Here is a 24810-nt window from a genome sequence, read left to right as displayed (position 1 = left end):
CACTCCTGCATGCTGAGAGGAAGAGGTTTGGCCCAGTGTAACTTAGAGATGAAGCTTTTCCATGGAGCATAACCTTTTCCCTGAAGAAAAAGAAAATAATCTCAACGCAACCTCTGCTTCCAGCTACACTGAGCTCCTGGGAGCATGGGAGCAGAGATTGGTTTTGCAGATTGTATTGTTTTTGCCAGTACTGTCACCAGCTTCATATTTCTCAGACTTCGCCAAAAAGCAATTTCCATTTTAAAAAGACAAAGCCTTTTGAGTTTGAATTGGCCTGAACATCTGGATTCTATTTGTATTTCTCTTAGCACACAGCCAGAAATGCAGAGAAAAGAATTTGGTTGGATTGGAGGTGGGATGGTTTCAGGCATGATATTAAAATCTGTGGCTGCCTTGAAGGAGAAGAGAAGGAGCATCAGAAAGTACAGGAAGAAAACCTTGAGAAATGAGCTGAGAAGGAAACTTTGTGTTGGGGAGTTGTCGATTTGCGAAGGCCTGCAGGTGCAAAGGAAATATTTTACTTTCCACCTACAGTGGTACAAGTCTCTCACGTCATTTATAAACACTTCAGACTTTAGAGGTGCTGTGGAACAGGACCCATGAGTTCAGGCTGCTCGCTCTGCTTGTTCCGCAGCTCCTGGAGCATCCTGCAGCCACCAGCTCCTGAGGATTTCACTGTCACACCATCACAGACAAAGAACATGTTCCCAGATGCTTGAAAGGCACAAAACCCACCCCAGTTCCTCAGCACAGCTCAGCCCCGGGGGCACAGCCGATGCTGCTGGCTCCCCATCCTTGCTGAGGTCTCTTGGTGGGAATCCCACCTGCAGGAGAACCATTCTTCCCATTCCCCAGCTCCTCTGAGAGCTGCCCAGCCTCAGCCCCTGCCCTGTGCCCCCCTGGCCGCTGGCAGTGGCCCAGGTGAGCTGTCCCTGAGCTGTCCCTGAGCTGTCCCTTACCTGGGGCTCCTCTCGGCCGCTGCTGGCAGGGCTCCCAGCGGGTGCGAGTCGAGGACAGCTCGGGTTTGGTGCAGCCACTTCTGCTTTTTGCTGCTTCCCCCAGCCCAGCCTTCGGCAGGCTTCAGGTTACAGCTTCCCAGGGCTCTCTTAAAGTGCTCTGCTCCCATTTTTCTGCCCCTGCCACCCTCGCCCTGAATTGCACCAATTTTTCAACCCTTTTTTTCGCCCCAAAACAAATCCCCGTGCCAAGGACAGCCTGGTGGGTAAAGCACAGGTAGGAAAGGCAAACACTCCCTGCCCTGATTGAGCAGGTCTTTTATCCCTGCAGTTCTGTCACAGGTCACATCAGGGAATTCCTTCTGTCTCAGAGGTACGGTTAATGCAGTAGTGTTTAATGGATTTATAGATTTATGTCCAAGATTTAATGGAGAGACTGTGGAAACAGGATTCTGTTGTTTGAGGCAGTTAAGATGCTGGAAACTGCTTGTATCCAGTGATAGTTACTAGTTAACAAGAAATCATTAACTGGCTTAAAGTTTTTGGCTGAAAAGAGAGAGGCTGGAAAGCCAAGGACTTGTTAAAAAAGAAGATGAATTAAGAGAATCTTGTAGAAGCTTTCAGAATGATAAATGATATGGAGAAAGGAAAGGGACAGAGGAGTTCCATTATTACTTTCCACAGAAGGCTCAAGGGGAGCACCCACCCGTGCACATTTAAATCAAGGGAGTGTATTTTTAAACAAGTATTAAATTGTAAAACTCATTATAACTCAATATTGCAGAAGATGAAAGATAAAAATAGATCTGAGGTAAAAAACCCAACCCAAACCAAATTAGTGGAAGAAAGGTCCCCTGAAGGCTACCGATGGCCAGCTGGGCGGTACAGCTAGGGAACAGTGGCTTTGCCTTGACCCTTGCCATTCTTTTTGTTCCTCAGCCATGGTTACTGGAAGGAGCAGGACACTGGGCATGATGTAGCTAACCAGATCCAGCTGTTTTTCTGTTTGGAAATGCTGCAAAGGCCCCCAGGCTGGGACATCTCTCTGGGCTCACTGCCAGCAGGTAACAAGGAGCTCCTCCCCGTGAGCACTGAGCTCATCCAGCGCCTCAGCAAAGGGAAAGGATGGGCTCAGAGGTGCATTAACTGCTGGTTTTGCAAGCCAGGAGAGCAGATCAGGTGTGCCCTGAGATTAGGCAGTGCTTCAAAGGCCACCCCTCCTAACCAGAGGGGTTTCTGAAAGCTCTGCTTTCAGCTGCTTCTCAGCTTGCTCTGTGCAAAATCATCTGCAGGGAAAACATTGTACTTGTTATTCTTCCATTCTCAGCCCAGGAATGGGGGTGTTGGCTGTGGAGATGTTTTCTGGTGGTTTTCATCTCTTTGTGATACCTTGTTTGTGGTGATAAAATGCCCTTTACGGAAGGACCACTAGAGAAGTTTTTATGTCTTGTCTCTATCTTCAAATGAAAACCCATCTGTTTAAATACAGGTTTGGTTTTAAAACCATTTAAATCAGAGTGGTAGTTTCATAGAATGTTATTACAGACCAAAGCCAGCTTTATTCCTGCAGGTGAAGGGTGTTCCTGAAACGGTGCATTAAACTCATCTAACAAAATCAGTTTTATTAAATCAATACAAACATTTTGCTGTTGCTCTGGTTTGGTCTCAGCGTGCTCTCTGACAGGGTTCACCTCTGCTGTGGAAGTAGTGGTGATATGAATTTGCTCCAGGTAAGTAGAAGAATACATCTAATATGAAAGAAACTGGGACTTATTTGATATTCTGAGCCAGTGGTGCAGATGGATAGAGCAGACACCCTGTGCTAGTCATGTCTTTTCAGAATACAGCTCCGTCAAAATGAAAGCTTTAGCAATGCAAAGTGGAAACTCCTGAGCAGAAACATTAATATTACTTTGCATTTTACAAACTGCCTCTTCTGGAAAGTCAGTGGAGTGAAAAAGAGTGTTATGGTTGGTGTAACTGATAATTTGTTGAGCGAAGCACAGTCATGGAGGGCTGCTGTACTGTCAAATAAGATGAAATTAATAGTTTGACAAGAATAGCTTGGAGGAGGAGTGATGGCAGCAAGACAGAAAATAGGAAATAAGAACCAAGCTGTTCAGGAAACTGAGAACAAGGGAAAAAACTTTATAAAAGCGGGAGCTGGAGGGCAGAGGCGTGAAAAGGAAAACTTGAGCTTCAAATTTTGCAGCGGTTGCAGTGCAACAGGGTGGCATTCAGGGAGGTTACAGTAGCCAAAGAAGACTTACCTAAGGCATGGAATGGTATTTCTGAATGCTAGGAATGAATCTGTATAAATAAATAAGCTAAAATGTTCCCTGTGGGCTAGAGCTGTGCCCTCTAGTAAGAAAGGCTGAATTCTTGTGGGTTTACTTGTTAAGATTGCAGGGCTCTGTAATTACAGCCTCTTTCTGAAGGGTTTGTGTCATGACATTGGTTAGAGGGGTAGGCATCATCTTGGGCCGTTCTTCCCCTTTTAGACTGGAAGAAATGCATAATTGGAGGCTGGAGCCAGGACTTTTTTATTCCCCAAAGTTGCCTGCATCCCCTAAATTCATGGTTAGTGAGTCAGTCCTGCTCTTATGCCAGCAGATGGTGCAGACTATTCAGGGACAGAGGCTCCCAGAAGCATTCTGCTCCTTCCTTTGAGGGAAGGCAGCCTTCCCAAGAGAGGAAAACACTGCCAGAAGGATGGCCCTTGGGCTCCCTAACTGCTGCTCTGCAAGAACACAGCACCATCCTTTCCACCCAGCAGCTGAGGGGGTTTGGAAGCAGAAATTACTATGGACAGGACTTGTTTTGTACAGAAGTACTCCTGAGTTAAGAGTGTAATTTTTAAGTGGTAGAATGGCTTGGTTGGGTGGAGGGACCCCAAAATTCCTTAACAGAATCATAAAATGGTTTGGTTTGGAAGGAACCTTAAAGATCATCTTGTTTCAGCCCTCCTGCCATGGGCAGGGACACCTTCCATTATCCCAAGTTGCTCCAAGCCTTGTCCAAGCTGTCCTTGGACATTTCCAGGGATGGAGCAGCTTCTCTGGACAATCTGTGCCAGGGCCTCATGGGCTTTTAGGGCACTGCTGCACAAGGACCCATCTCAGACCAAAGGGAAGCTGTAACTGGACTTTGTCTTTTGCCAAAACAAAAGCAGTGACATTCAGCTACAAGTGTCAAAATCTTCCCTCCTTTCCCTGGAAGCTCTCCCAGCCATCCATGGATACTGAGGAGCCAGGAGCAGCCCAGTGAAGAACAAATCACAGGTAACAGATGCCAGATCAGCACCTTTGACCCTCTGAGCAGACCCCAGCATTTGTCAGGTTTTACCCAAGAGAAAGGTTAAGGGCTGTTACATCCTTGCTTATCCCTGCATTGCTGCTCACAGGCCAAACACCCTCCTGACCCTGTGCCACTGAGCTCATGCCCTAATTCAGGGAATTCTGCCATCTCACAGAGCCAGCCCTGACCCAGAGAGCATCCATCCCCTGCACACTTGCCAGGGGAGATGCCCAAAACTTGTTGGACTTGGCCCTTGGAGAGTCTTTAGAGATTTGCCACTTCACCTCACAGCCCCTGTCCTTCCCTGTGACAAGGTGTAGCAAAATGCAGATCCTTTGCCACAGCCCCTCCTTTCTTTTCTTCTGTCATGCCCAGATTTTTTTTCCTCCCAATCTTTACAATTATTAAATTTCTGTGCCTTTTTTCATTCTCTGTTGGGTCCTTCAATGCAACATCTTCAGCAAATATATTCTGCTTTATTCTTTATTATTCTGCCAACATAAAAATTACTAAAAAAACACTTTATAAAATATGCCTTGAAAAATCTAGCATTACCCAGCCTCTAGAAGAAGGGCTGGAAAGAAGGATCCAAAGGAAGGGGTTTCCTATTGCAGAGCCTCCTGCATCAGATCCAAATAACCAAGGAGTGGGAAAAGGGAATCTTTGAAAAGAACCCATGCCTGGAAGTGGCTGTGACTCATCCTAGAGAAGACAACTGGTTTCTAGTCCAGTTGCTCTGGAGGTCGTTGTCTAGGTGGGCACAGATGGTTTGCAGAGGAACACGGAGGGATTCGTGTTCCCAGAACTGCGGAAGGAAGAGCCACACTCAGACAGCCCTGGCTGATGTCCAAGCTGCCAGATGCTAATGATGATTCCAGGCTACAGGGGACTCTAATAAGATCTTAATGAAGACTCTAATAACAGTCTGGGGACAAGAAAGTCTCCCTTCCATGACTGAGAGCCCTGGAAGGGAAATCCAGGCAGAACAAGCTTTTCAGGTTCAACAGAGGGGAGCCTCAGCCTGGAGAAACTCAAAAATCCCAGGACTGGTCTTTAGGGATCTGGAAAGGAAAACAGCAAGGAGTTGCCCCCCTGTGGCCTTTCCCAGCCGCTCCAGAGGGTCAGGCAGGAGTCCCAGAACACTCAGCTCTGCCCTCTGTTATTTGGGCACATGGTGCTTGTTGGCATCTGTGGCTTCACCCGAGTCCCGTGGCTCTCGGATCTGGGGAGCAGCATCTGGGTTGGGGTTCTGGACACTGCCAATGAAAAGTGGGATCCCTGTTTCATCCTCAAAGATGATGAAGACAAAGGGCCTGTCGAGGCTGAAGGCAGAGACTGAGCGTGACAGCACCACACTGGTGGCAGCAGAGGCTTCCACCCCATCTTCTTTGAGCTCCAGGATGGCCTGGTGCTGGACACTGGACACAAAGAGAGGCTCCTCTGTGATCTTCTGGAGATTTGGGCTCGTGAACAGCTCCTGGAGGCCTGCAGAGAAATGAGACCGGGTCAGTGCTGTGAGTTCTGAGTTTTCTCAAAGCTGTTTGAAGAAAGCAATTCCCTGATCTCTTGCTCCATGTGCTGCCCACCATGGAGGACTGGAGAACTGACAGTCAAGAGAAACAAAAATTCCACCTGTTTAAGAATAATAGTGTAAGAACTTGAAGTCATCCTTAAAAAGCAGCAGCAAGTCTGAAGACTCTTTCTAGCTAGGCTGGAAACACTTCTATAGAGATATTTTTTTTTAAGCAATTCTTTTCAAAACAGAGTGAACTCTTAAATTATTCTCATCTGCAAAGGCAGCACCTGGTGTTTTATTTCAGCTCCAGGTTTTGTGATCTGCATTTTCTCTGTTGACAATTTCCATGTCCTGGACACTGAATGAAATGACAAAGTAAGAGACTGAGATTGATGCACGGGGGAAGTTGGTCTTGGCTACAATAGGAAGAATTCGTAAAGACTGTGAGAGGCTGTGAATTCTCTGTAGTATCATCTTGTTGGAGCAAAACATTTGGTGCCAGGCAAGCAAGGAGTAAGGAGGAGGAGAGGAAGAAGAGCTGGGAGAGTTTGGAGTTCTGGAGCAAGCTGTGAGGCACAGCTTTAGAAACAAGGGTGGCAGCTTTTGGTGTCAGCGAACAGATTGATCTTGCTCTGTGCAAACCCTGCCAGGGGCCTCACCCATTTGGCTGAGAACCTGGTTGAGTTCCAGCTGGTAGTCCAACTTTATTTTGGGGATCTTCACCGTGGTGGACACCTCTCTGGGGAAAAGCCTGCACAGTTGTTTGTAAGGGAAGTTCTCCAGCACGTGAGAGGTGTCCCGGGTGTCGTGGTTTGGTACGATGACCACAAAACTCACGTTGCTCTTGAAGGGAAACTTGGCCACCTGGAAATAAAACCAACCAGAGAAGGATTCAGGGAAAAGGAAGGAAAAATCCACAAAGTGATGCTTTTAATTTAGTCTTTTTCTAATTGGTCTACAGGGTCACTCTTGCTCTCAGATGAAAACAGCCTGGTGAGAAGGAGGGATCTGATTTCTCCAGAGGAGAATTTGTTGGGATAACAGCTTTAGGTTTTAGTATTAGCCACTGGCTGGTAAAGGTTGAGCACATGGCAGTGTGAAAGCCCACAAGCTTGCCCCACTCTGGATTCTGAAAAACTCCAACAGCACATTGTCTGAGGGAATTCCTTTCCATATTTCCTCATTTATCTTTAACTCAGAGCTTTAAAATTCTATTAATTCCTGGTAAGTCTGAATATCTCTTTGTGGTTTTTCCTAGAGATTAAAAGTGAAGTTTCAACATTCTTGCTGGAAGCAAGGACAAAGAATGATTATTAAATTTTTGTGTGCTATGCCTGTTAAAAAAAAAATTGGTTTTCTGGAGGGAATGCTTGCAGTTAGTAAAATACCACAGCAAGAGGAAATTCCAGTGAAAATTTGCTGTACTCCTGAGAGATCTCTACCTGAATATCCTGGGTCTCCAGAGTAAACCAGCTCAGGGGGTACTGGTGGGCTTTCATCATCTCAACTGGAACCACAAACTCATTGTCAAGGTGGAACACATCTGGCCCAGTGAAGCTTGCATTAAATTTATTCTTCCAAAACCCTGTAAAAATAAGAGTTTTGAAAGTGATGAAGTTAAATTTGAGTAGAAAACCAGAAACTGCTGAGCTGACACTCCTCCTATCTTGAGTTCTCTAACAAGGCCAGTAGTGACCAGGGAAATGAAAATACAGCAAAGAGAAGTCAGTACCAAGGCTGGAAGAGCCCTAACAGCAGGAAACTCTTATCATCCAGAGAGAAACTATGGAATAACAAAAAGAACATGGATTAATCCTCATGCCTCGGCGTGGGAGACTACTGAAGGCTATGGAGATAAAAGAAGCTATGTTTGTGCTTTGAAAAATGGGGAGTATTGCTTCTGTGCTGCAGAGGGGGAAACACTGCTCCAAGACCAAGGTAAAACGTTTGTAGATTTACACTGGAAGTGTTTGGTCTGTGCACAGCCCTCAGGGAATTAAAAAAGGAAGATGTGGCCGACCACTGTGCTGTAGTCAGAGAGGAATCCACAGAAGCTGCCTCTGAGCTCTGTGGTGGGTGTGCAGAGCTGCAGACGACCTGGTTCATCATTTGGGTTAGAAAAGACCTTTAAGATCACTGAGTAGATGAGCAGGGATGTGCCACTGCCTGGGATCCTGAACCAGGAGGCAAAGATACTGCAGGTCCCACCTGCTGTGTCCTGGCTCTGCTGTCAAGTAACATTTTTAGCACATGTGAAGCAGTTGGGAATTATTACTGTAAAGAAATCTAAGCAAGAGGAACAGCAGATGCACAAGAACAAGCAGATTGCCTAGCAGGAAGCGAGGAGAGGAGAGGCTGTTTCAGCTACAGGGCTTGCAGAAAACTGGAGTTCTAACTATTTCCTCTTGAAAAAATGAGGAAGGCCTGTGGAGCTCACCGTGGAAATAGATGGCATTGAGCAGGAGCATCACTGTGTTCTGAGGGAGCTGCTGGAGGAAGGAGGGAATTTTTCCATGAGTGACATCCTTTACCCAGTTGTTTATGGCCATGAGGTCGTCCTGACTGATCCCAGAAAGGGTCTTGGGCTTTGCTCCATAGAATTTCTCTGAATCCTCCAGGAACTTCTCTTTGACCTCAAACCCTGGCAAAGGGGAGGAATGATGGAAAAGGTTTGCTCAGTGTGATATGACACTCCCCAAGAAGAGGAAATAGGGGAAATTGATGTCTCCAGGGTGCTTCCATCACTCTCTGTGGCTGGGAGGTTTGTCCAGCCCCCACCTCTCACCTTTCTGCAGGTACAGACGTGACCCCAGGCTGAGGGTGGACTCTGTGAGCCTCCTGCGAAGGGTGCCCAGCATCTGATGGAGGCAGGGCACTGACTCCAGGTGCATCACCTCCAGCAAATGCTTCTCTGTCTGATTTGCTGCTCCTAAAAATCAAATTCCTGTTAGGTCTCATGCCCACGGAGTGGAAAACGGGGATGTTGCTCTGGCTGCCTCTTGTTAGAAACGCGCTGTGCCTCACAAAAGAGGCTGGAGAAATCTGAGAGCGGGAGCCTCAGAGGGCAGCTTCAATTGTAATCATGCCTAATTAAAGCTGCAGGAGCAAGGATAAGTGGAAGGGACTGTATTTCATTTGCATCTGGCTGGGAGAGGAGCTGGGGAGGGGCAGGGAATGGTGGCTTTGCCACCGAGAATTACCCAGCGCCAGGTGAGACAAGGCGAGGGCGATGCTCAGGGGGGACAGGATCACGTTGGTTCTGTTGGACTGCAGCTCCACCTCTCTCAGGAGATCAATGCTGAATCTCATCAAGCCATCTGCCAGCTTCTGGCTCTTCTTCCAAGTCATCTCACAGCTTATATCTCCAGCCTCTTCAGAAGAGGCATTTTCCCCGGGTGATTTCAGCCCACGACAGCCCCCAGCCCCAGCCACGGCTTCATCTTCTGAGTTCCAGTCATCCCTCGTGTCTGGCAGGGTGCTGGGGAATGCTGACATGGCTCCATCATTCTCCTGGAAGCTGTCATAACTAAATTCTACCATCTTTCCCTCTGGCAGGGCTGGGATGGCTCCCAGCAACTCCGACTGTGCAATTCCAGCACTTTTCACATCCTGGGGAGAAACAAGGAGAGCACTGGGAGAGCAAGAGCACAGTGACACCCTCATGGGCTGTCACTGCACACCTAAATGGGCTGAGAAAACTGGACTGCTCTGCTCTGGTGGTGGTTTTGCTTCAGTTTCCCTTTAACCCTGAGGATAATGATTTGGAAAAGAGGTCTTGGATCCTGTGAAAATGGACCCAGTGAGGGTCTGGCAGTGGTTCCTCCTCTGCTTGCTGTCAGGAAAGCTCAAGGGCAAGACCCACAACCAGCTCAGCACATGTCCTGTGCCTTCAGCATTTACAGATCCATCATCCTCAGCCTTGATTTCATCTCCTCCCCTCACACATTTTAGCAGTGCCCACCTGCCTCACTCTGGTCACCCCTTCTGCTGCTGTCACAGCCCTGATCCAGTTTGGCTCAATTCCTCCTCCAGGCATCTGTGTTTTCTTGACCTGTGTGTTCTATTCCATCCTTCTTCTCTCTAAATTCCCTCTTTTTCCACTCTTCTAAGCTTTAGCCTTTAGTACTGCCACTACTCTCCTCACATTTGCATGATCTGAAACATCCCAGGCTCAATGGGTTGCATCAGCTACAGGTCTTTCTCCCTGTCATCCTCACAGCTGGTGGTTTCCCTCACCTTTCCTTATCAATCAGAAATTAAATCATCCACCTGCCAGCCCCTGTGCACACCATACTGATGTTAACTCCATGCTCTGCTGTAATTTAGGGTGAGCTTCCAACAGAGCATTGGCATCAGCTGGGAGTAAAGCCTGCAGAAAGATGGACTTTCCCATGGCACTGGCACGGCCTGGGCTCATCCCTTCTCAGGAAAAAACTGCAAATCCCACAGCACAACTTCAGCCCCTTTGGGTGGAACCCATCAGTGCTTACCCTCAGCTTCCCATCCTTGTCCAGGAAGAGACGCTGCTGCTCAATGCCATGTGCCAGCTGTGGGGGGGAAAATCAGCAAAAAAACAAAATCAACAAAAAAACAAAATCAACAAAAAAACCAAAATCAGGTCCCTCTGAATTTCCAGAGTTTGTCCTCTGTGCTCCCACTGCAGTCCCCACATGAGCAGGATTTTGGGATGCAGACCCAGGGCTGGTGGGGTCTGACGTGGGGAGGTGGAAGTGAGGAGCAGCTGGGGACACTGCAAACACTGGATGTGTTTAGAAAGGGATCAGGCCAGTCTGGCACAAAATACTGGATCCTTTTGAGAGTGAGCAGTGGGGTTTTGCAATCTCAGTTCTGACAGGGATCCAGATTTAAAAGTGGGGGGAGGAGGAAACACCTGCTTTTCAAAAAGTTCCTGTTAACTCCTGAAGGTCACCATCACCAAATACAGTTTGAGGTCAAGTTCCAAAAGAAAAATTTCTACAGAAATATGAATAATATTGAAAATATTATATATAATACTGAAAATATTATATAGAATATTGAAAATACTATATAGAATATTATAAATATTGAATATATATATTATTATAAATATTTAATGAAAATAAGAACATTCACGATTATTTTAGCTGGGTAAAAGATTAGAAACCTTGCTGGTGAACCCCCCAGCAGTATCCTCCACCACTCTACCTTCCAGGGCTTCTCTGGGTGGTATTTGCCCCATGGTCTGGCTCAGGGAGCCACCACAGTTCCCTTGCTCTTTGCTGGAGTAGGAACTTACCCTTGGGAGGCTGTGCAGAGCAGCCAGGCAGAGCAGCCCCCAGAGGAACCCCATTTTCCTGGAACACAAGGAGCAGCCGAGAGAGGAGTTCTTTATTTCCAGCTGCAGGCTCAGCCTATTCAGCTCTACAGGGAGAAAATTATCAACCTGGCCAAACAGGTTGGCACAGGAGCTCGTGGAAAGCAATAGGGAGATGAACAAAGCTGCAAAGAAACAACACAGGGCTCCTGGCTCTGGTGCCAAGGCAGGGAAATCAGAGAGGAGCAGGGGCCCACAGCGGAGCTGCAGCCACAGCCAGGCTGGGCTTGGATCCTGCCTGTCTGACCCCACTGCCCTGCTTTCTCTGGATTGCAAATGGTATTTCCCTAATCAGTGCTGCACACACTGTGCCTCTGGAAGGAGACAAGAGCCATTCTGCTCCTTTCCCATGGAAACCACGGGGATACAGGCACAGCATCCTCAGCTGTGCCCCAGGCTCTTGGGAGAAGGGCTACTGACCTGCAGGTGCTCAGCAAGTGCTGTCTGGGAGGGAGTTTGCAGGTATGAAGTGCAATACCAGAGCAGTTTCCCAGCATTATGTCCTGGAAGGGGGAGCCCTCCCCTTCCCAGCACTCATCTTCCCCCTTTGCTGGCAAACCCTGCCTCTCCCCTCTCCCTTCTCCATTTCCAGAGCAGGACAGGGCTTCCAGGGTCACAGCAAAACCCCACCCATTCCCTGGCCAACACTTCACCCAGCCACTTTTCCCTTTCAGACAGAAATAAAAACCTTCTCCTTCTCATAAAACCCCCACGCCAAAGCCCTGCCCCCTGCATGGAGCCCACATTTAATTCCTGGGGCTGCTTCCCACTCTCCAAGCAGTCCTTACTTCACCCAGAACTGCTGGGCTGAGAGCCCACTGGCAGAAGATAACTTGAGGCCATCTCACTCTTCCCCTTCCTTCACCCCAAATCCTGCAGCCCCAAATACCCCAAATAAAAACCCCAAATAAAAATACCCCAAATATCCCTTTTTCCTCCCTGGTGGTGCCCATCCTTTAACCCTCTGCCAAATTCACCCCTCTCTCCCAGAGGGCCGTTGCAGGAGCCCTCATTTTTGTCAAATCCTTTGATTTGTCCCTTACCTGAGGTTGTTGATGTCCACGTTGGAGCTGGCAGCTGCTTTAGCCTGTCCAGCAGCTCTGCATGGGGCACACAGAGCTCTAGTCCAGCCCCCACTCCCAGCAGTGACCTTCAGCACCACCCCCTGTTTGAGAATTTGGCAGGCAAATATTGACCCACAGCATCCGGGTAAACATTTCTCTGGGGGAGAAGAGTGAACCTCTGGTGCATTTGGAGATGGGGACACACTTTTGGGCTGCTGTACCTTCAAGACAACCTTAACACCGAGTTTACCAGATCCAAAACTCCCACCAGCAGAAATAATTTTCGAGTGGCTCCACTTTGCATTCACTCCCCATGCTAGGAATATTCTCTTTTATTCATAAACCACAGTGAAAATGCAGGGCTCGGTGTTTATTGCCACAGGGCTGCCTGGTTTGGGGATTTTCTTTGCTGAAACCCCCAGCTCTTCCCTCCTGGAGTCCCTGCTGCAGTGTGAGGCACTGGTTTAACAGAGGTGCCCAGGGTGCTGTGGCTGCACACAGCAGGCTCTGAGGGCCAGGCTGGGCTGAGCCAAGAGCAGCTGCTCCCTCCCCTGCGGCACAGCACGCTCCAGAGCTCTCCCAGGGCAGCTGGTCCCAGTGCCCAGGGCATGCACACACTGCTGGGGCACAGAGGAACAGCCCTGGGGATGGGCAGAACTCCAGCAGAGCTGCCCTGGGTGGATTTGTGCTGCATGCAGAAGTGGTGCTGATCCTTTCTGCCTCTGCCCATGTCCTCAGGGGGAGAGGAGGCACTGAGGGCCAGCAGGGAGCACCAACAGCATCATCCACTCATCCATTCCTTGCAGGAACTCTTGGTTCCCAAGCTCACCCACAGATCTGAGCTCTCCCACCACATCTGGGAGCTCCTTCCCCTTGAAAAGCAAATCCTGTGCAGCAGAGTCCTGTCCTGCACCCAGGGCTCCCCCAGAGCACAAGAGGAGCCTGAAGGAGGAGGTGTCACTTGGGCTGAGCAGCAGGAGAGCTGCAGGCAGCACACCCAGCCCCTCCAGCACAGAGCTCACACACACACACACACACACAGAGCTCTGCAGTTCTTTCAAAGAGTATATTAGAAGTAAATATTTACATCTATTGCAAATGCTTGATAGGCAACACGGGACTGAGAGCTCCCCTTGGGTAGGGAAGGACAGCACTGGCCAACCACTCCAACCACACCTCCCCAGCTCCCTGCAGGTGGCTGCTGGATGGAAGCCCTTTCCTCTCCCAGGACAACCCACAGCAGGCTCCTCTGCCCAAGAGCTTCCCCCTCCCCTGATACTGGCTCTGGCTAGGCTGAAGGATGGATGGGGAAAGGGCTGACATAGGAGGGAGGAAACTGCTCCTACTGGTGGGGCAAAGAGCACCCTCTGTGCCTCCGGGGTGGGAACAGACAGTGCTGTCCCAAAGGAAAGGTCAAAGAGAGACCAGGCTGCACTCTTGCCTCCTGCCTCTCACCCTACAAGGGCAGGAGGGCACAAAACTGAGCACCTTTTGCTGTCCTGTCTTCCCCAGGAGCCTGACCAGCACAGAGGAGAGGATTAGGATTTATTGGGAATCAATGCCAATGCACAGCACACATGGCATTCCTCACCCCTTACATCACCATGGGATGCTGGGGTAGGAACCAACAACAGCCCTACCCCACTGCTCCAGAAGCCAAAATCCCCATGGAAGCATCTAGTTATCTAGTCCTGGCCTCCTTAGAGAGTCACATTCCCACCCCAAGGTGCCCCTCTGCAGCAGCCCAGGCTGACAGGAACTGGCAGGGCAGATGGGGTTTGTGCCTTGGCTGCCTTCCAGCCCAGCCCTTGCCCTGCAGCCAGCACAGCAGCAGAAGGGCCCTGCTGAGCCTCTCCTCCTCCTCCCATGCAGGCTCTAACTCAGCTGGCAGGACCTGGGGCTCACAGAGCACCTCCTCTGGGCTTTGAGCAGCAGCCACAGGAGGAGGAGATGCAGCTCCAAAGGCAGCAGTTCCCAAACCCAGCTTCTGCCACCCCAGTGGGGCTGTTCGGGGGTTCAGGAGAGGAAGGGGAGGGGAAGTGCAGGTGGCAGTAGCTAAACTGTTGTGTTTTGTCAAGGGGCACCTCCTACCCCTTAAACTGAAGGGGGGAGGGTACCTGTGGTCCCTATTACTGTGGAGGGCAGCTCACAGTCTTGGGGATCAGGCACACACGATAAGGAAAGCTCCAGGCCTCTCTGGCAGTGACCTACAACGCCCAACATCTCTCCCAGCAGCAGCGGAGGTTTCTCCGTTTCTCACTTATGGCTTTTTTTTTTTCTTTTCTTTTTCAAGATACAGAAAGAGCTTAGAGACGTAACAAGTACACCTCCCTCTGCATCCTCTGCTCAGAAACATCCGACTGTGCCTCCTCCCAAAGCCACGCTGCTGGCTTCCAGCTCCAGGGACAGCCACGGGGTCACTACGCCAGGAGCCGGATGACGCCGTTGTCCGAGCCCAGCAGGAGGTGGCACTTTGTGGGCAGCACTGCCAGGCTGGTCAGTGTACCCCGAAAGTTCTCTGAGCTCAGCTTGGTGGTGCTGCTGGGCAGGGCTGAGGACTCCAGCATGGAGTAGACCCCGATCTTGTTGGCCACAGTGCCAGTGACCACCTCGTTACCGTAGAGGTCGAAGGCGTGGATGGGCTCGGAGGCAGATTTGTAGTGGTGCAAAGGTTTCTGCTCCAGCTCCTTCCACACAGTCAGGGAGTGATCTGAGGAGGAGCTGATCAGCACGTTGCCCTCTGCAGCCTGCAGGAGAGGAAGGGTCAGTGAACAGACATTTCTGTAAAAACTCACAATCTGGTGCTGCACATGAGAGCGGCAGGTGGCTGCCACTGATCCAGTGGTCACAGTGCAATCCCTCAGGACAGTCTGAGCCATTTCCAAGCAGCTGATGGTACTGAGCAAGGCCTTGGGTGGACACTGCAAGGTAAAGGATGCTCTGGTAGCTGGCAATCTCCTCCAAGAGATGAGCTGGGCCTCTTCTCAACAACACCCTGACACCCAACACAACTCATTAATCATGTTACTACTGCAGTGGGTACAGGGATTACCATGCAGTCTCCCTCTCCACTAAATCACCTGCCAAACTATTTTCCTTCTCAGGAGAAGGAATTGGGAGGTTCTCTCACAATTAAAAATACTGCTGAGGGTAGGAGAAGCCTGGAGCTGCTTATTAGCAGAGCTAGTGAGAGGGTAAACAAGGCACACTGCTGAACTTTGTTTAACCCACCTTTGGGTCGAGGACACTGGAGAGCCAGCACTGCTCCCTGGGGTGGGTAAATATGGACAAGAGTTACTCATTAGAGCAACAGTCTCCCAGGGAAGCCCAGAGCCCCGTGGAGAAAGCAACACATTTGCTCCTTCACAGGAGCCATGGCTCCTCCCTGCCCTTGCTGCAGACCTGCCTGTTTGAAGTGTCTACACTGGGGAAAAACTTGGTTTGACATTGAATGTGTCACTTCATAGGACAGCTTCTCCCATACCCCATTTCTGATCAGACCTAACCAGGAAAAGACTTTGTAACCTGGTTTTGATACCCAGTCCCTTGCTTGTATGCTTTAGCTTTTTTCCTCCTCTGACTTTCTAAAGTACAGCTCACTTGTGTTCTCCTTTTTGAAGCGGGTGTGATTATTTCACCACTCTGTGTATATGGCAACTGAGAGATGCAATTATGATGTGACTTATTCAGGTTGTGAATATGGCATTGAAAGCCAGGAGGGCTGAACTCTGGCAGCTTGAGCTGGACCAAGAACAGCTGCCAGCAGCACTAACCATGGGGCAGGAGAGCTTGGGCAGCCCCTTAGGGATGCTGCAAGGGATGGAGCAAGGATGGAGCACACAACCCTGAAGGAAGGATGCTCTGCACAGCCTCAGAGCATCACTGAGGCCCCACCCTGACCCCAGCTGAGCCTCTCACCTTGATCTGCAGGATGTCTCCCTCGTGGGCAGGCCAGCCCCGCATGATGAGCCCCGTCCTGGTGTCCAGCAGCACGATGAAGCCCGAGGAGAAGCCGGCCATGACGCTGCGGCCGCCGGGGCTCACGGCCAGGCAGCGGATGAGCCCCGCGCTCACACCACTGGCCAGGCGGAACTCGTGCTGCAACACACACAGCCCAGCAAGCTCAGGGGAGCTGGCATTCAAGGGACAAGCTGGTTTCCATAGGGCCATCACAGCTGGCTTTGGGATCTGGGCTTTGGGCCAGCTGTGATCCCATCATGAAGCACAGGGATGGAGGAAGGTGACTCACGGCGCCACGTCCCTACCTGTAGTCCTGGCTTCCTGTGGTCGATAAACCTCAGCACAGAGTCTGCACTGGCCACAGAGATGCTGTGATAGGGAGGTGGCATGGTGGTCACAGCTGTGATGGGGACTTTGCTGTCTAACTCATCAAAAGTCCGCAGAAGCTTGCCTGTGAAAAGATGACAGATATTACAGCAGGACAAGAAAATCTCTGCTTCTGTGCTAATTTTTAACAGGAGCCACCCAAACTCAGCACAGCCCCTGCCTGTAAGGGCTGGACCAGTTCACTCCAGCTCCTCAGCCTTTCCCTCCTTACCCGTGAACTGGTCCCAGATGTGCACGGTGCCATCACAGCTCACCACGTGCTGCGGTGCCTCCAGCTGGCTCACATAGAACACTGACTTCTTGTGCTCGGCGTAGGTGAAGCGTGGGGGCACCTCGCTGGTGCCATCCCCGTAGTTGTACAGCGGCCAAAGCCTCACTGTCTTGTCCTTGCTGCCACTCAGGAAGAAATCCTCGCTGCCCAGCGGTGCCACACACTTGATGGCCCCGGAGTGCCCTGAGAAACTCTGCAGTTTGATCTGGTGGAAGTGGAAGCGGGGGTCGTGCTGGCTCACCCCGATCTCGTACTGCCAGTAGGCCAGCCAGTTCCCACAGAGCATGTGGGTGCTGCGGGGCAGGTCCTGCTTCAGGGCACTCTCCTCGCTGGATGAGCTGGGAGTGAATCCATCAGTGCCAGCACTGAGGTGCAGCAAGCCAAGACCCTCCCGCTGCGTGTCCACGGGCACCTGGATGCGGTTCCCCACCAGGACACTGCCAAAAGTGCCAGAGTGAGTGTCCTCCTGGGGGCTGGAGAAGGGCTCAGCCCCTCGAGGGTCTTGGTCTGAGCCCACCACACTTGGTGTTTGCTCCAGGCCAACAGCCTGCAGGTTCTGGGGATTCACGTTCTCCAGGTGGAGGCTGGCCAGCTTCTCAACCAGAGAGTGGTTGGGCACAACTGTGCGGATAACGTCACCTGAGGAGACAAGGACAATGTGGCTGCAAGGCAAGCAACGTCCCCATCACCATCATCATCATCATCCCCTCCAAACACTGGGATGTGGACACAGCATCCCCCAAGTCAGCTACATCTGCCCCCAGCCAAGGCAGCCTGAAGTCCAGAGGGTTCCCAACCCAAGAATCAGCCCAAGCCATGCTGTAGAAGCTGTGGGTTTCCCCCAGCAGCCCTGGGAGCTGTGATTGCCCTGGAGTTCAGACCCAGCACGCATGCCCAGAGCACAGAGCTCCCTCACAAATCCCTGGAGCTGGTGGCCAAGGCATACCCAGCAAGCAGGAGAAGGGGATGTAGGTGATGTAGGCCATTTCAGGGTTGAACACCTTCTGTAACTCCACCAGCACGGATGGATCCAGGGCCAGCAGCTTTCCATCTGAAAGGGGCACCTCCATCACTGGCACCTCACAGCTGCTCAGTGACTCTGCTGTCAACCCCTGGACAAGAAAAACAAGGTCAGATAAACCCCAAGATGAGATGCTCTTACCACACAAACACAGCCAGGTATGCCCCTCACATTCCCACACCTGGGGAAGTGCAGGAGGACTTCTCCCACACCACTGACCTGGTCCTGCAGCTCCTGCAGCAGCGAGAATGCCCCAAAGAAGTTCCTCACTGTGTCACTCAGGTGCTGCTGCACCATCTCCTGCCCAATCCTTAGGCAGATCAAGGCAATGAGGCTGATTGTCTTCACACACAGGACAACGCGGGCCTGGGCTCCACTGGGGAAACTGCAGAGGACATCCATGACCAGCCTGCCCTCCACATACCCTTTTTGTCCATCCTCTGCCTCATGGCTCCTGCCTTTTCTGTGTGACCAGAATGCTTCCAGCAGTGTAGCAGTGCAAGGGATGCACACCAGAGCAGAAACACCCTCCAGCCCTGGCAGCATTGATGCCCCCACAGAACCATTCCCAAATCCCTGATTTTGTGCCAATCCTGCAGTACCTACCCAACAGCTGGCGAAGTGAGGAAGCCCAGCACTGGGAGCAGCACCTCCTGACTGATCTTGGGCAGGATGTCCATCAGTGTGGTGTCAGAGAGACACACCACAATCTTCTGTGTCAGTGTCACAGCAGCCAGGAGCCCGGCCTCCTTCCGACTGTTCAGCCGCACGCCGCCGGAGCCACCGCCGGGTGCAACCTGTGACAGGGACTCCCTCAGTGCCAGGGCCACCACCTCCCCAGCAGGACACAGCAAAGGTGACCCCAGGGCCACCTGAGCTCAGCCTCGAACCCAGCACAGCACTCCTGGAACAGGAACCCGAGCACCGAATCTCAACAGCAAAATGTGTCCAAAGGGATGAGTCCAAAAACTGACAGGCACCCATCAGCACAAGAGATGAGCCTGCAGAAAACGGGGAATGACACCCCTAAGCTCACAGATTTCCTCTGCAGAGTACAACATCCCCACAAACAGGAAGCTCAGTAGCAAGACCAGCAACCCCACACAGGCCCAAACCACCCTGGACACCCCAGAACATCATTTACCAGCACAGAGAGAAGGGAAACCCTTACATTTTAAAAGCAAAAATCAGTGTCTTCATCTCACAGTCTGCAGAGGAACAGTCCTTGCATGAAATATCCAAACACAAATGATGGGCAAACCCGCTGCTGACTTCTAGAAATCCAGCTGCTAATAATTTCATGAGGCAGAACTGCACATCCTTTTTCTGCTGACAATGTACTGCTGCTGTTATGGCAGTGCCAAAGAGTTAATAACATCAGCAGCAACACAAAAATATTTCTTTCTAGATTGTCCTATTTCCTAACTCCTAGACAAATCAAACACCCAAGAAAAGAGAGCCAGTAACAAAACCCACAGACAATTCCCAGTTCCTGCTATATTTCTTGTACACCTGCCATCTTCCAGCTCATCACAGAGGCTCTTCCTCTCACAAAATAGCCACCCTGCCAAATCCTGCAAGAAGGATTGACTTTATCCTATTTGTGACCTGTCAGTTCCATGGCTCCAGTATCAGGTTGCCAAATGCTGTTTCACAGGGGTATTTAATCCCCTCTGTGCCCCCAGGCAATGAGCTTAGGAAAGCAAAGCAGAACAGCTGGAGCTATGATTGCAACTGGGTGGAGAATGATTTTTGCTGAAAAATGGGATTTTTTCCCCTGAAAAATCTCCCCTTCAACACTGGAAAAACTGACAATGCCTTTTTGTTTTCTTTAAATGAACAGCTGTGGCCTCTTTTCCTCTACGTTTAAATTATCAGAAAGCTACTGAAGTTTTCCATTTAAACGAGAATCCATAACCAAAGTGTTTACAACCACTAAAGAGGGAACAATATGAAAAATAAGCCTGTTTAAAACATTCAAACCCTTTTTTCTTTTTAATGAAAAATTAAGTTTTTCAACCAGCTGCATTATACATTTCCTTCTTGCTATGAACTTCAAGCTGAAAAGTTGGTGAGCCTTGCCAGTGCTTTTTATTCAGTTGAAAACCCGTTGGTCTCCCCCCAGTTCAGCCCTATCTACCCACACAGACCTCTGTGAACACTCACTTCAGCAATCTCACAGCAGCACAAGCTGCTCCTCCCGCCTTTTATCACAATCCCACCCTTGTGCCAGCTCTGTTTGGGCACAGAAAAGCAGAATAAATGCTTTTTCTCTGCTTTTACAAGGTCTGACAGTGAAAGAAGGGTATGAACACAGCCGTGTGCTTTGCTGGGAACAGTCTGGAGCTTGTGGCAGGAGGTGAAAGTGCCTCTCCTGCCCTTCTCAGCCAGAGCTGCTCAGCCCACACTGGCCCAGCCAAGCTCAGTTTATACACAAGAAGCTCCTGGTGAGGCTGGACTATTTCTTTTGACATCTTCCCTTTGTGCCTGGACACAGCTCTTGCCCCAACAGAGAGGAGAAAAAGGCAATACTGACCAGGTAGCTGATGTAGGGCAGGTACTGGTAAGTGAGGACAGGCTCTCCATACAAATATGCCACGTGCACGAGGCAGGCCAGCACTGGCTTGGACACCTGATCTCCCAGCACAGGCCGCTTCTGGTAGATATTTCCTGTGCTCAGGGGACTGTTCTCATCGCTGCTCGGTACAAACTGCTGCCTGGTGGGGCCTGCCCAGAGAAAAAACACATCATCAGCTGAAGCAGCAGCCACACCCAAGCAGAGAGACTGGGGAGCACAGCCCACCCTGTGTCACCATCATATCTTCTGAAAAATCCCTTCGCCAGGATTTCTTCTCCTGGGAAGTCGAGAAGCCTCAGGGAAAAATGTAAATCATAATAATTATCTGATTAGCTTCTCCTGTGTTTGCTGCTTTGGAATGTGGTCTGGACATTGTTTACCAACAGGTGAATGTTTGATTGGTTCCATGTCAATTGTGTTGACTTAATGACCAATCACCATCCAGCTGTGTCAAGGCTCTGAGGAGCCACAGATTTTTATTATTCATTCTTGTTAAGCCTGCTGATGTATCCTTTCTCTATTTCATTAGTATAGTTTCCTTCTGATGTATCCTTCCTCTATTTCTTTAGTATACTTTCTTTCCAATGTATCCTTCCTCTACTTCTTTAGAATAGTTTCCTTCTGATGTATCCTTTCTCTATTTCTTTAGTATCGTTTTCTTCTGAAGCATCCTTCCTCTATTTCTTTAGTATAGTTTTAGTATAGCATTCTTTAATATAATATAATATCGTAAAATAATAAATCAGCCTTCTGAGAACATGGAGTCAGATTCTCATCTCTTCTCTCGTCCTGGGGACCCTCACAAAGAGCACAGCCCTGGGCCCTGGGGAGGCATTACCAACGTAGCAGGAGGTGAGCAGGCGCAGCAGGTTCCTGGCGATGAAGCGGGACGTGACGGTCGGGCCCAGCTTGGCCGAGAGCCACCTCACCATCTTACAGGCTGTGTCTGCAAAACAACAGCAGCCCCAAGGACACAGCACGGCACAGATTAGCTATCTAACACTCTAGCAGTCCCTGCTGCCCCAACCCTGACTCCCAGAGCCACATGCAGTCCTGGCCTCTCACCCTGGTTTCATCACTGTCACCAAGCTGGGACCACAAACACCCCCAAATCTGGATCTGCTTCTCCCCAGGCTCTGCCCAACAGCCAGGACACAGGCAGGGTCTTACCCAGCAGTATGGTCTGCTCTTTGTCATCAGAGTGATCTGGCAGCTCCTCTCCTTCCCCATCCTCTGGCTCGCTGCTGTCATCAGCCAGGGTGACGTCCACAGAGGCCCCAGCAGCATCCACGACCACCGTCAGCTCCGCATCGACCACCGCGTCCTCCTGCTCCTCTTCTTCGTGCTCCTCTTCCTCCTCCTCTGACTCCTCGCTCTGCTTCAGGTCCTGGCTGCTGTCCATGGACTTCAAGCTGCTCTTGTCCTTCTGAGAGTCCCCATCTGCAGGTCTGTCCTCGCCCAGGGACACCTCGCTGGCGCTGCTCTTGTCACTCATCCGGCCGAGGCTGAGCGATTCCTGCTCCTGGGGCTGCAGGGATTCCCCGACATAGAGGCCACTCTGGAAGTCCTCACCCTCAGGCAGGTAGGCCTGGTCATGGAAGCTGACTCCAGAGGTGTAGTCCAGGAGATCAAGTGCAGCAGAGCTGTGCTCCACATCCATTTTGATCTCCTCCCCAAACACACATGACACCGGGCTCTCCCCTCCGCTCTCATCGTCCTCGGCGGTGCCCAGGAAGGATTTGCTCTCCTCCCGCGAGCTCTCGATGCCCACGAGGATCTGCAGGATGTGGGGCAGCAGGTTCAGGAGGAAGGGCTGCAGCCCCAGGCGCACAATCAGCTGGGCCACAAAGCAGTCTGTGTACAGGTAGAACCTGCCGTGGCGGGAGCAGGGCGTCTCGTAGGCTCCGATCAGGGGTTTCAGCAGGTATTTGTTGGCATTCTTGGGCCCCAGGGATTTAGCTATGGGTTCAAAGAGGTACCACGCTGCATAGACAGCAGTGTTTTCCTCAGACATCAGAGATAATATGAAAGGCAGAAGAATCTCCAGGCCCTCGGGAGTGATTTCAGCAAGGATCCCCTCCAGCTGCTGCCACAGCTGGAAAACAAGCTCCCGTCCTTGCCCTTCATCCTCGATCTTCTTTGCCTGATAAGTGAAAATGAACTTGTGCAGAGCTGGGAAGTACGTGGGGAAGGGGACAATGGAGCTGAAGGGGCTGAGGAGCTGCGTGGGACAGGGTGGGGGGAGGCCCTGGGAGATGGGTTTGTACTCAAACAGCTGCACTGTGCCCTTGCCCAGCCTGTTCTTCAGCAGCTTCTCCACGGGCACGCTCAGCTGCAGCAGGACGTGCAGCACGTGCTGCAGTGGGGCTGGGATCTCCTTGGGATGGTATCGGCAGAGGTTCCTCACCATCAGGAACCGCTCCAACAGCGACGCGTCGGGCTTGGAAGGACGAAGCCTCGGTGCAAATATAATCTCAGCTACCAGGATGCCCAGAGCTTGCATGTCCCTCTGGAAGAGGTCTGAGAGACCCAAGGGTGGCTCTTCCCACGGCTGCTCCATCGGCTGCATCTCGCTGCTTAAGCCTTTAACCAAGAAATTGTCCAGTTTCTCCAGTTCCTCCAGGGCCTGGAGTGGGTTGAAGCCTTCAGGAAGAGTGATCTTCATGTCCAGCTGATCCACAGCCCCTGCCTTGCTCCGACGGAGCGGTCGGACCCCTGAGGATTTGCCCTCGGTGACATAAGCAGGGAGGGTGGAGGGCTGTGCTGGAGGCACAGTGGCACAGGGCTGGTCAGGGGCTCTCCCAGGAGCAGAAATGGAATCCAGGGCTTCCGTGCCTTGCTCCAAATCATCCTCACCAGCCATGGGTTTCTCCCCAGACCAGGTGGTTTCACTGGGAGTAGCCTCCAGGACCAGCCCGTTGACTGCATCTGTCACCTGGCCTTGGATGTCCTCCAAAACCACGGTCTCACGGATGTTCTGCAGCAGAGGCCTGGAATGGCTGGAGCTGCAGCAGGAGTGTAGGCAGGTCCCACCATGCGCCTGGGATGGGGCTGGTCAAAGAGCTGCACCACCCCATAGGTCGTCAGGTGCGTGTGGTTGTCGACCAAGTGGAGGCAGACGTTCTTCTCCTTGACTGCATCCTTCCCCAGCAGCTTGTAGCCAAAGGTGAGGTCAATCCAGTGGTGCAGGTCCTGGGAGACCTCCCGGCTCTCCAGCAGCATGCGGTGAACTTGGATGAACTCCTCGTAGGAGCTGCACCACGAGGGCACATCCAGGTCGGGCATGTCGGGGTGGATGGAGCGGAAGATGGAGGGGTCTGTGTAAAACTCTGGGATGCACTCGTCAGGCGTCCAGCTCTGCATGCGCTCCATGCTGGCTGGGTACTCGTTGGGCTCCCACTGGGACCTGACGTGGCAGCACAGCACTGCCTTGGGTGTCCTGCGGGCTGTGTACACGTAGTAGGTGATATCTGAGAGGACATCTGAGATGTGGTGGGGGACGTGGAGCTGCTCCCCACTCGAGCCCCCCGCAACAAACGCCTGCTTGGTCATCTCGTAAGTGAAGTCCAGCTGCTTGTCCCCCTTGTTTAGGCGGAACTTGGATTTCCTTAGGTCCCTAAACTTGCCATTTTTGGTAGTGAAGTCCACCACCCACGGGAGAACCGGGTGGTAATTGGGGTCTCCCATTCTCCTCCCAGCCAGGCTGTTCAGGCGCATTAGGTAGTCGAAGTTGCTGACCCGCCCATGCACCCACTGCAACACCAGGTCTCGGAGGTCCTTCTGGCAGGCACTGCATGTCACCTCCTGCCTCTGCACACAGCTTTGCTTGCTCTGTCGTTCCAGACCATCCTCCAGATTCTCCTCCTCCTCCTCCCCTGGTCCCTCATACCCTCTGAAGTTCACACGCAGCCGGCTGCACAGCTTCTCATCCACAGCAACATCCCGAAGGGAGAAATCTCCACAAGCCAGACCCGCCTGGTGACAAGCCTTCATGGCCTGCAGCACGTGGAAGAGGAGGAAGAGGATCTTGGCATGGCTGTTGGTGAGCTTGGCCGGGCTGAAGGTCACGATGTCATGCAGGCAGTACTGCATATAGGGGTAGATGACATACAACATGTCAGCCGACTCCAGCAGCGCCTCAGCCTGCAGCACGTTGGGACACAAGGACGCCCCTTTGGCCACGCTCTCCTTGGCAGGGGACGTGCCAGGCACGTTCCTGCCCAGCTGGAGGACGGGGCATCCATAGGCTCTGTGCAGGGCGGCCCTGAGCGCATCCAGCGCCGGCACCGTGGGCGGCGCATCGGGACGCCGGTAGGGCCGCGCGTACAGCCCGTGAGCCCGGCCCCACAGGTTGTGGTAATTCTGGGTGGCTACGCTCTGCATGAAGCCGTGCAGGGTGTCCAC

At 51.4% G+C, this 24810-nt stretch overlaps 4 protein-coding genes across 5 annotated transcripts in view; 1 reads left to right on the top strand and 3 right to left on the bottom strand.

The window, feature by feature from the left end:
- The window catches only part of SERPINF1 (serpin family F member 1), an 8015-nt gene extending 6086 nt beyond the window's left edge, over positions 1-1929 (bottom strand). Inside the window, exon 1 of the mRNA XM_005425425.3 lies at positions 960-1929. The gene's annotated coding sequence lies outside the window, so the exon portion shown is untranslated. The remainder of the gene's footprint in view (positions 1-959) is intronic.
- Positions 1-14645, top strand: part of SMYD4 (SET and MYND domain containing 4) — a 27790-nt gene extending 13145 nt beyond the window's left edge. The window contains exon 10 of the transcript XR_004082203.1: positions 14483-14645. The gene's annotated coding sequence lies outside the window, so the exon portion shown is untranslated. The remainder of the gene's footprint in view (positions 1-14482) is intronic.
- SERPINF2 (serpin family F member 2) lies at positions 4707-12242 on the bottom strand. Of its 2 annotated transcripts, XM_031060643.1 has the most exons (10): positions 12169-12242; positions 11048-11105; positions 10260-10316; positions 8970-9378; positions 8555-8698; positions 8207-8410; positions 7212-7354; positions 6429-6633; positions 5693-5738; positions 4707-5650 (listed from the first exon to the last, which is right to left on the bottom strand). In XM_031060643.1, exons 2-10 carry the CDS (start codon positions 11099-11101, stop codon positions 5413-5415), a joined length of 1500 nt encoding a protein of 499 aa, XP_030916503.1. In that variant the 5' UTR covers positions 11102-11105; positions 12169-12242; the 3' UTR covers positions 4707-5412. The 2 variants fall into 2 exon arrangements, with proteins under 2 accessions (XP_030916503.1, XP_005425481.1); XM_005425424.3 differs by having other exon boundaries at positions 4707-5738; positions 12169-12241.
- Positions 14393-24810, bottom strand: part of WDR81 (WD repeat domain 81) — a 10777-nt gene continuing 359 nt past the window's right edge. The window contains 11 exon segments of the mRNA XM_014308858.2: positions 14393-14936; positions 16108-16287; positions 16455-16600; positions 16748-17446; positions 17754-17919; positions 18048-18213; positions 18435-18625; positions 20365-20555; positions 21245-21352; positions 21577-23400; positions 23403-24810. The exon segment at positions 23403-24810 is cut by the window's right edge and continues 16 nt beyond it. Of these exon segments, the coding sequence (XP_014164333.2) occupies positions 14610-14936; positions 16108-16287; positions 16455-16600; positions 16748-17446; positions 17754-17919; positions 18048-18213; positions 18435-18625; positions 20365-20555; positions 21245-21352; positions 21577-23400; positions 23403-24810 (5406 nt within the window). The 3' untranslated portion in view covers positions 14393-14609.

The sequence above is a fragment of the Geospiza fortis genome, unplaced genomic scaffold (genome assembly GCF_000277835.1).
Source record: "Geospiza fortis unplaced genomic scaffold, GeoFor_1.0 scaffold425, whole genome shotgun sequence".
Taxonomy (NCBI): Eukaryota; Metazoa; Chordata; class Aves; order Passeriformes; family Thraupidae; genus Geospiza; species Geospiza fortis.
Note: the sequence above shows the minus strand (reverse complement) of the source record. Positions and strands in the feature narration are given on the sequence as shown.

Bases quoted from the DNA above. Each gene is read 5' to 3' on its own strand.
- SERPINF2 (XM_005425424.3), bottom strand. From the start codon at position 11,101: ATGGGGTTCCTCTGGGGGCTGCTCTGCCTGGCTGCTCTGCACAGCCTC. The intron at 6,634-7,211 runs GTAGAGATCTCT...TTTTATTTCCAG, and splicing joins TGGAGACCCAGGATATTCAG to GTGGCCAAGTTTCCCTTCAA. The intron at 5,739-6,428 runs GTGAGGCCCCTG...ATTTCTCTGCAG, and splicing joins CCAGGTTCTCAGCCAAATGG to GCCTCCAGGAGCTGTTCACG.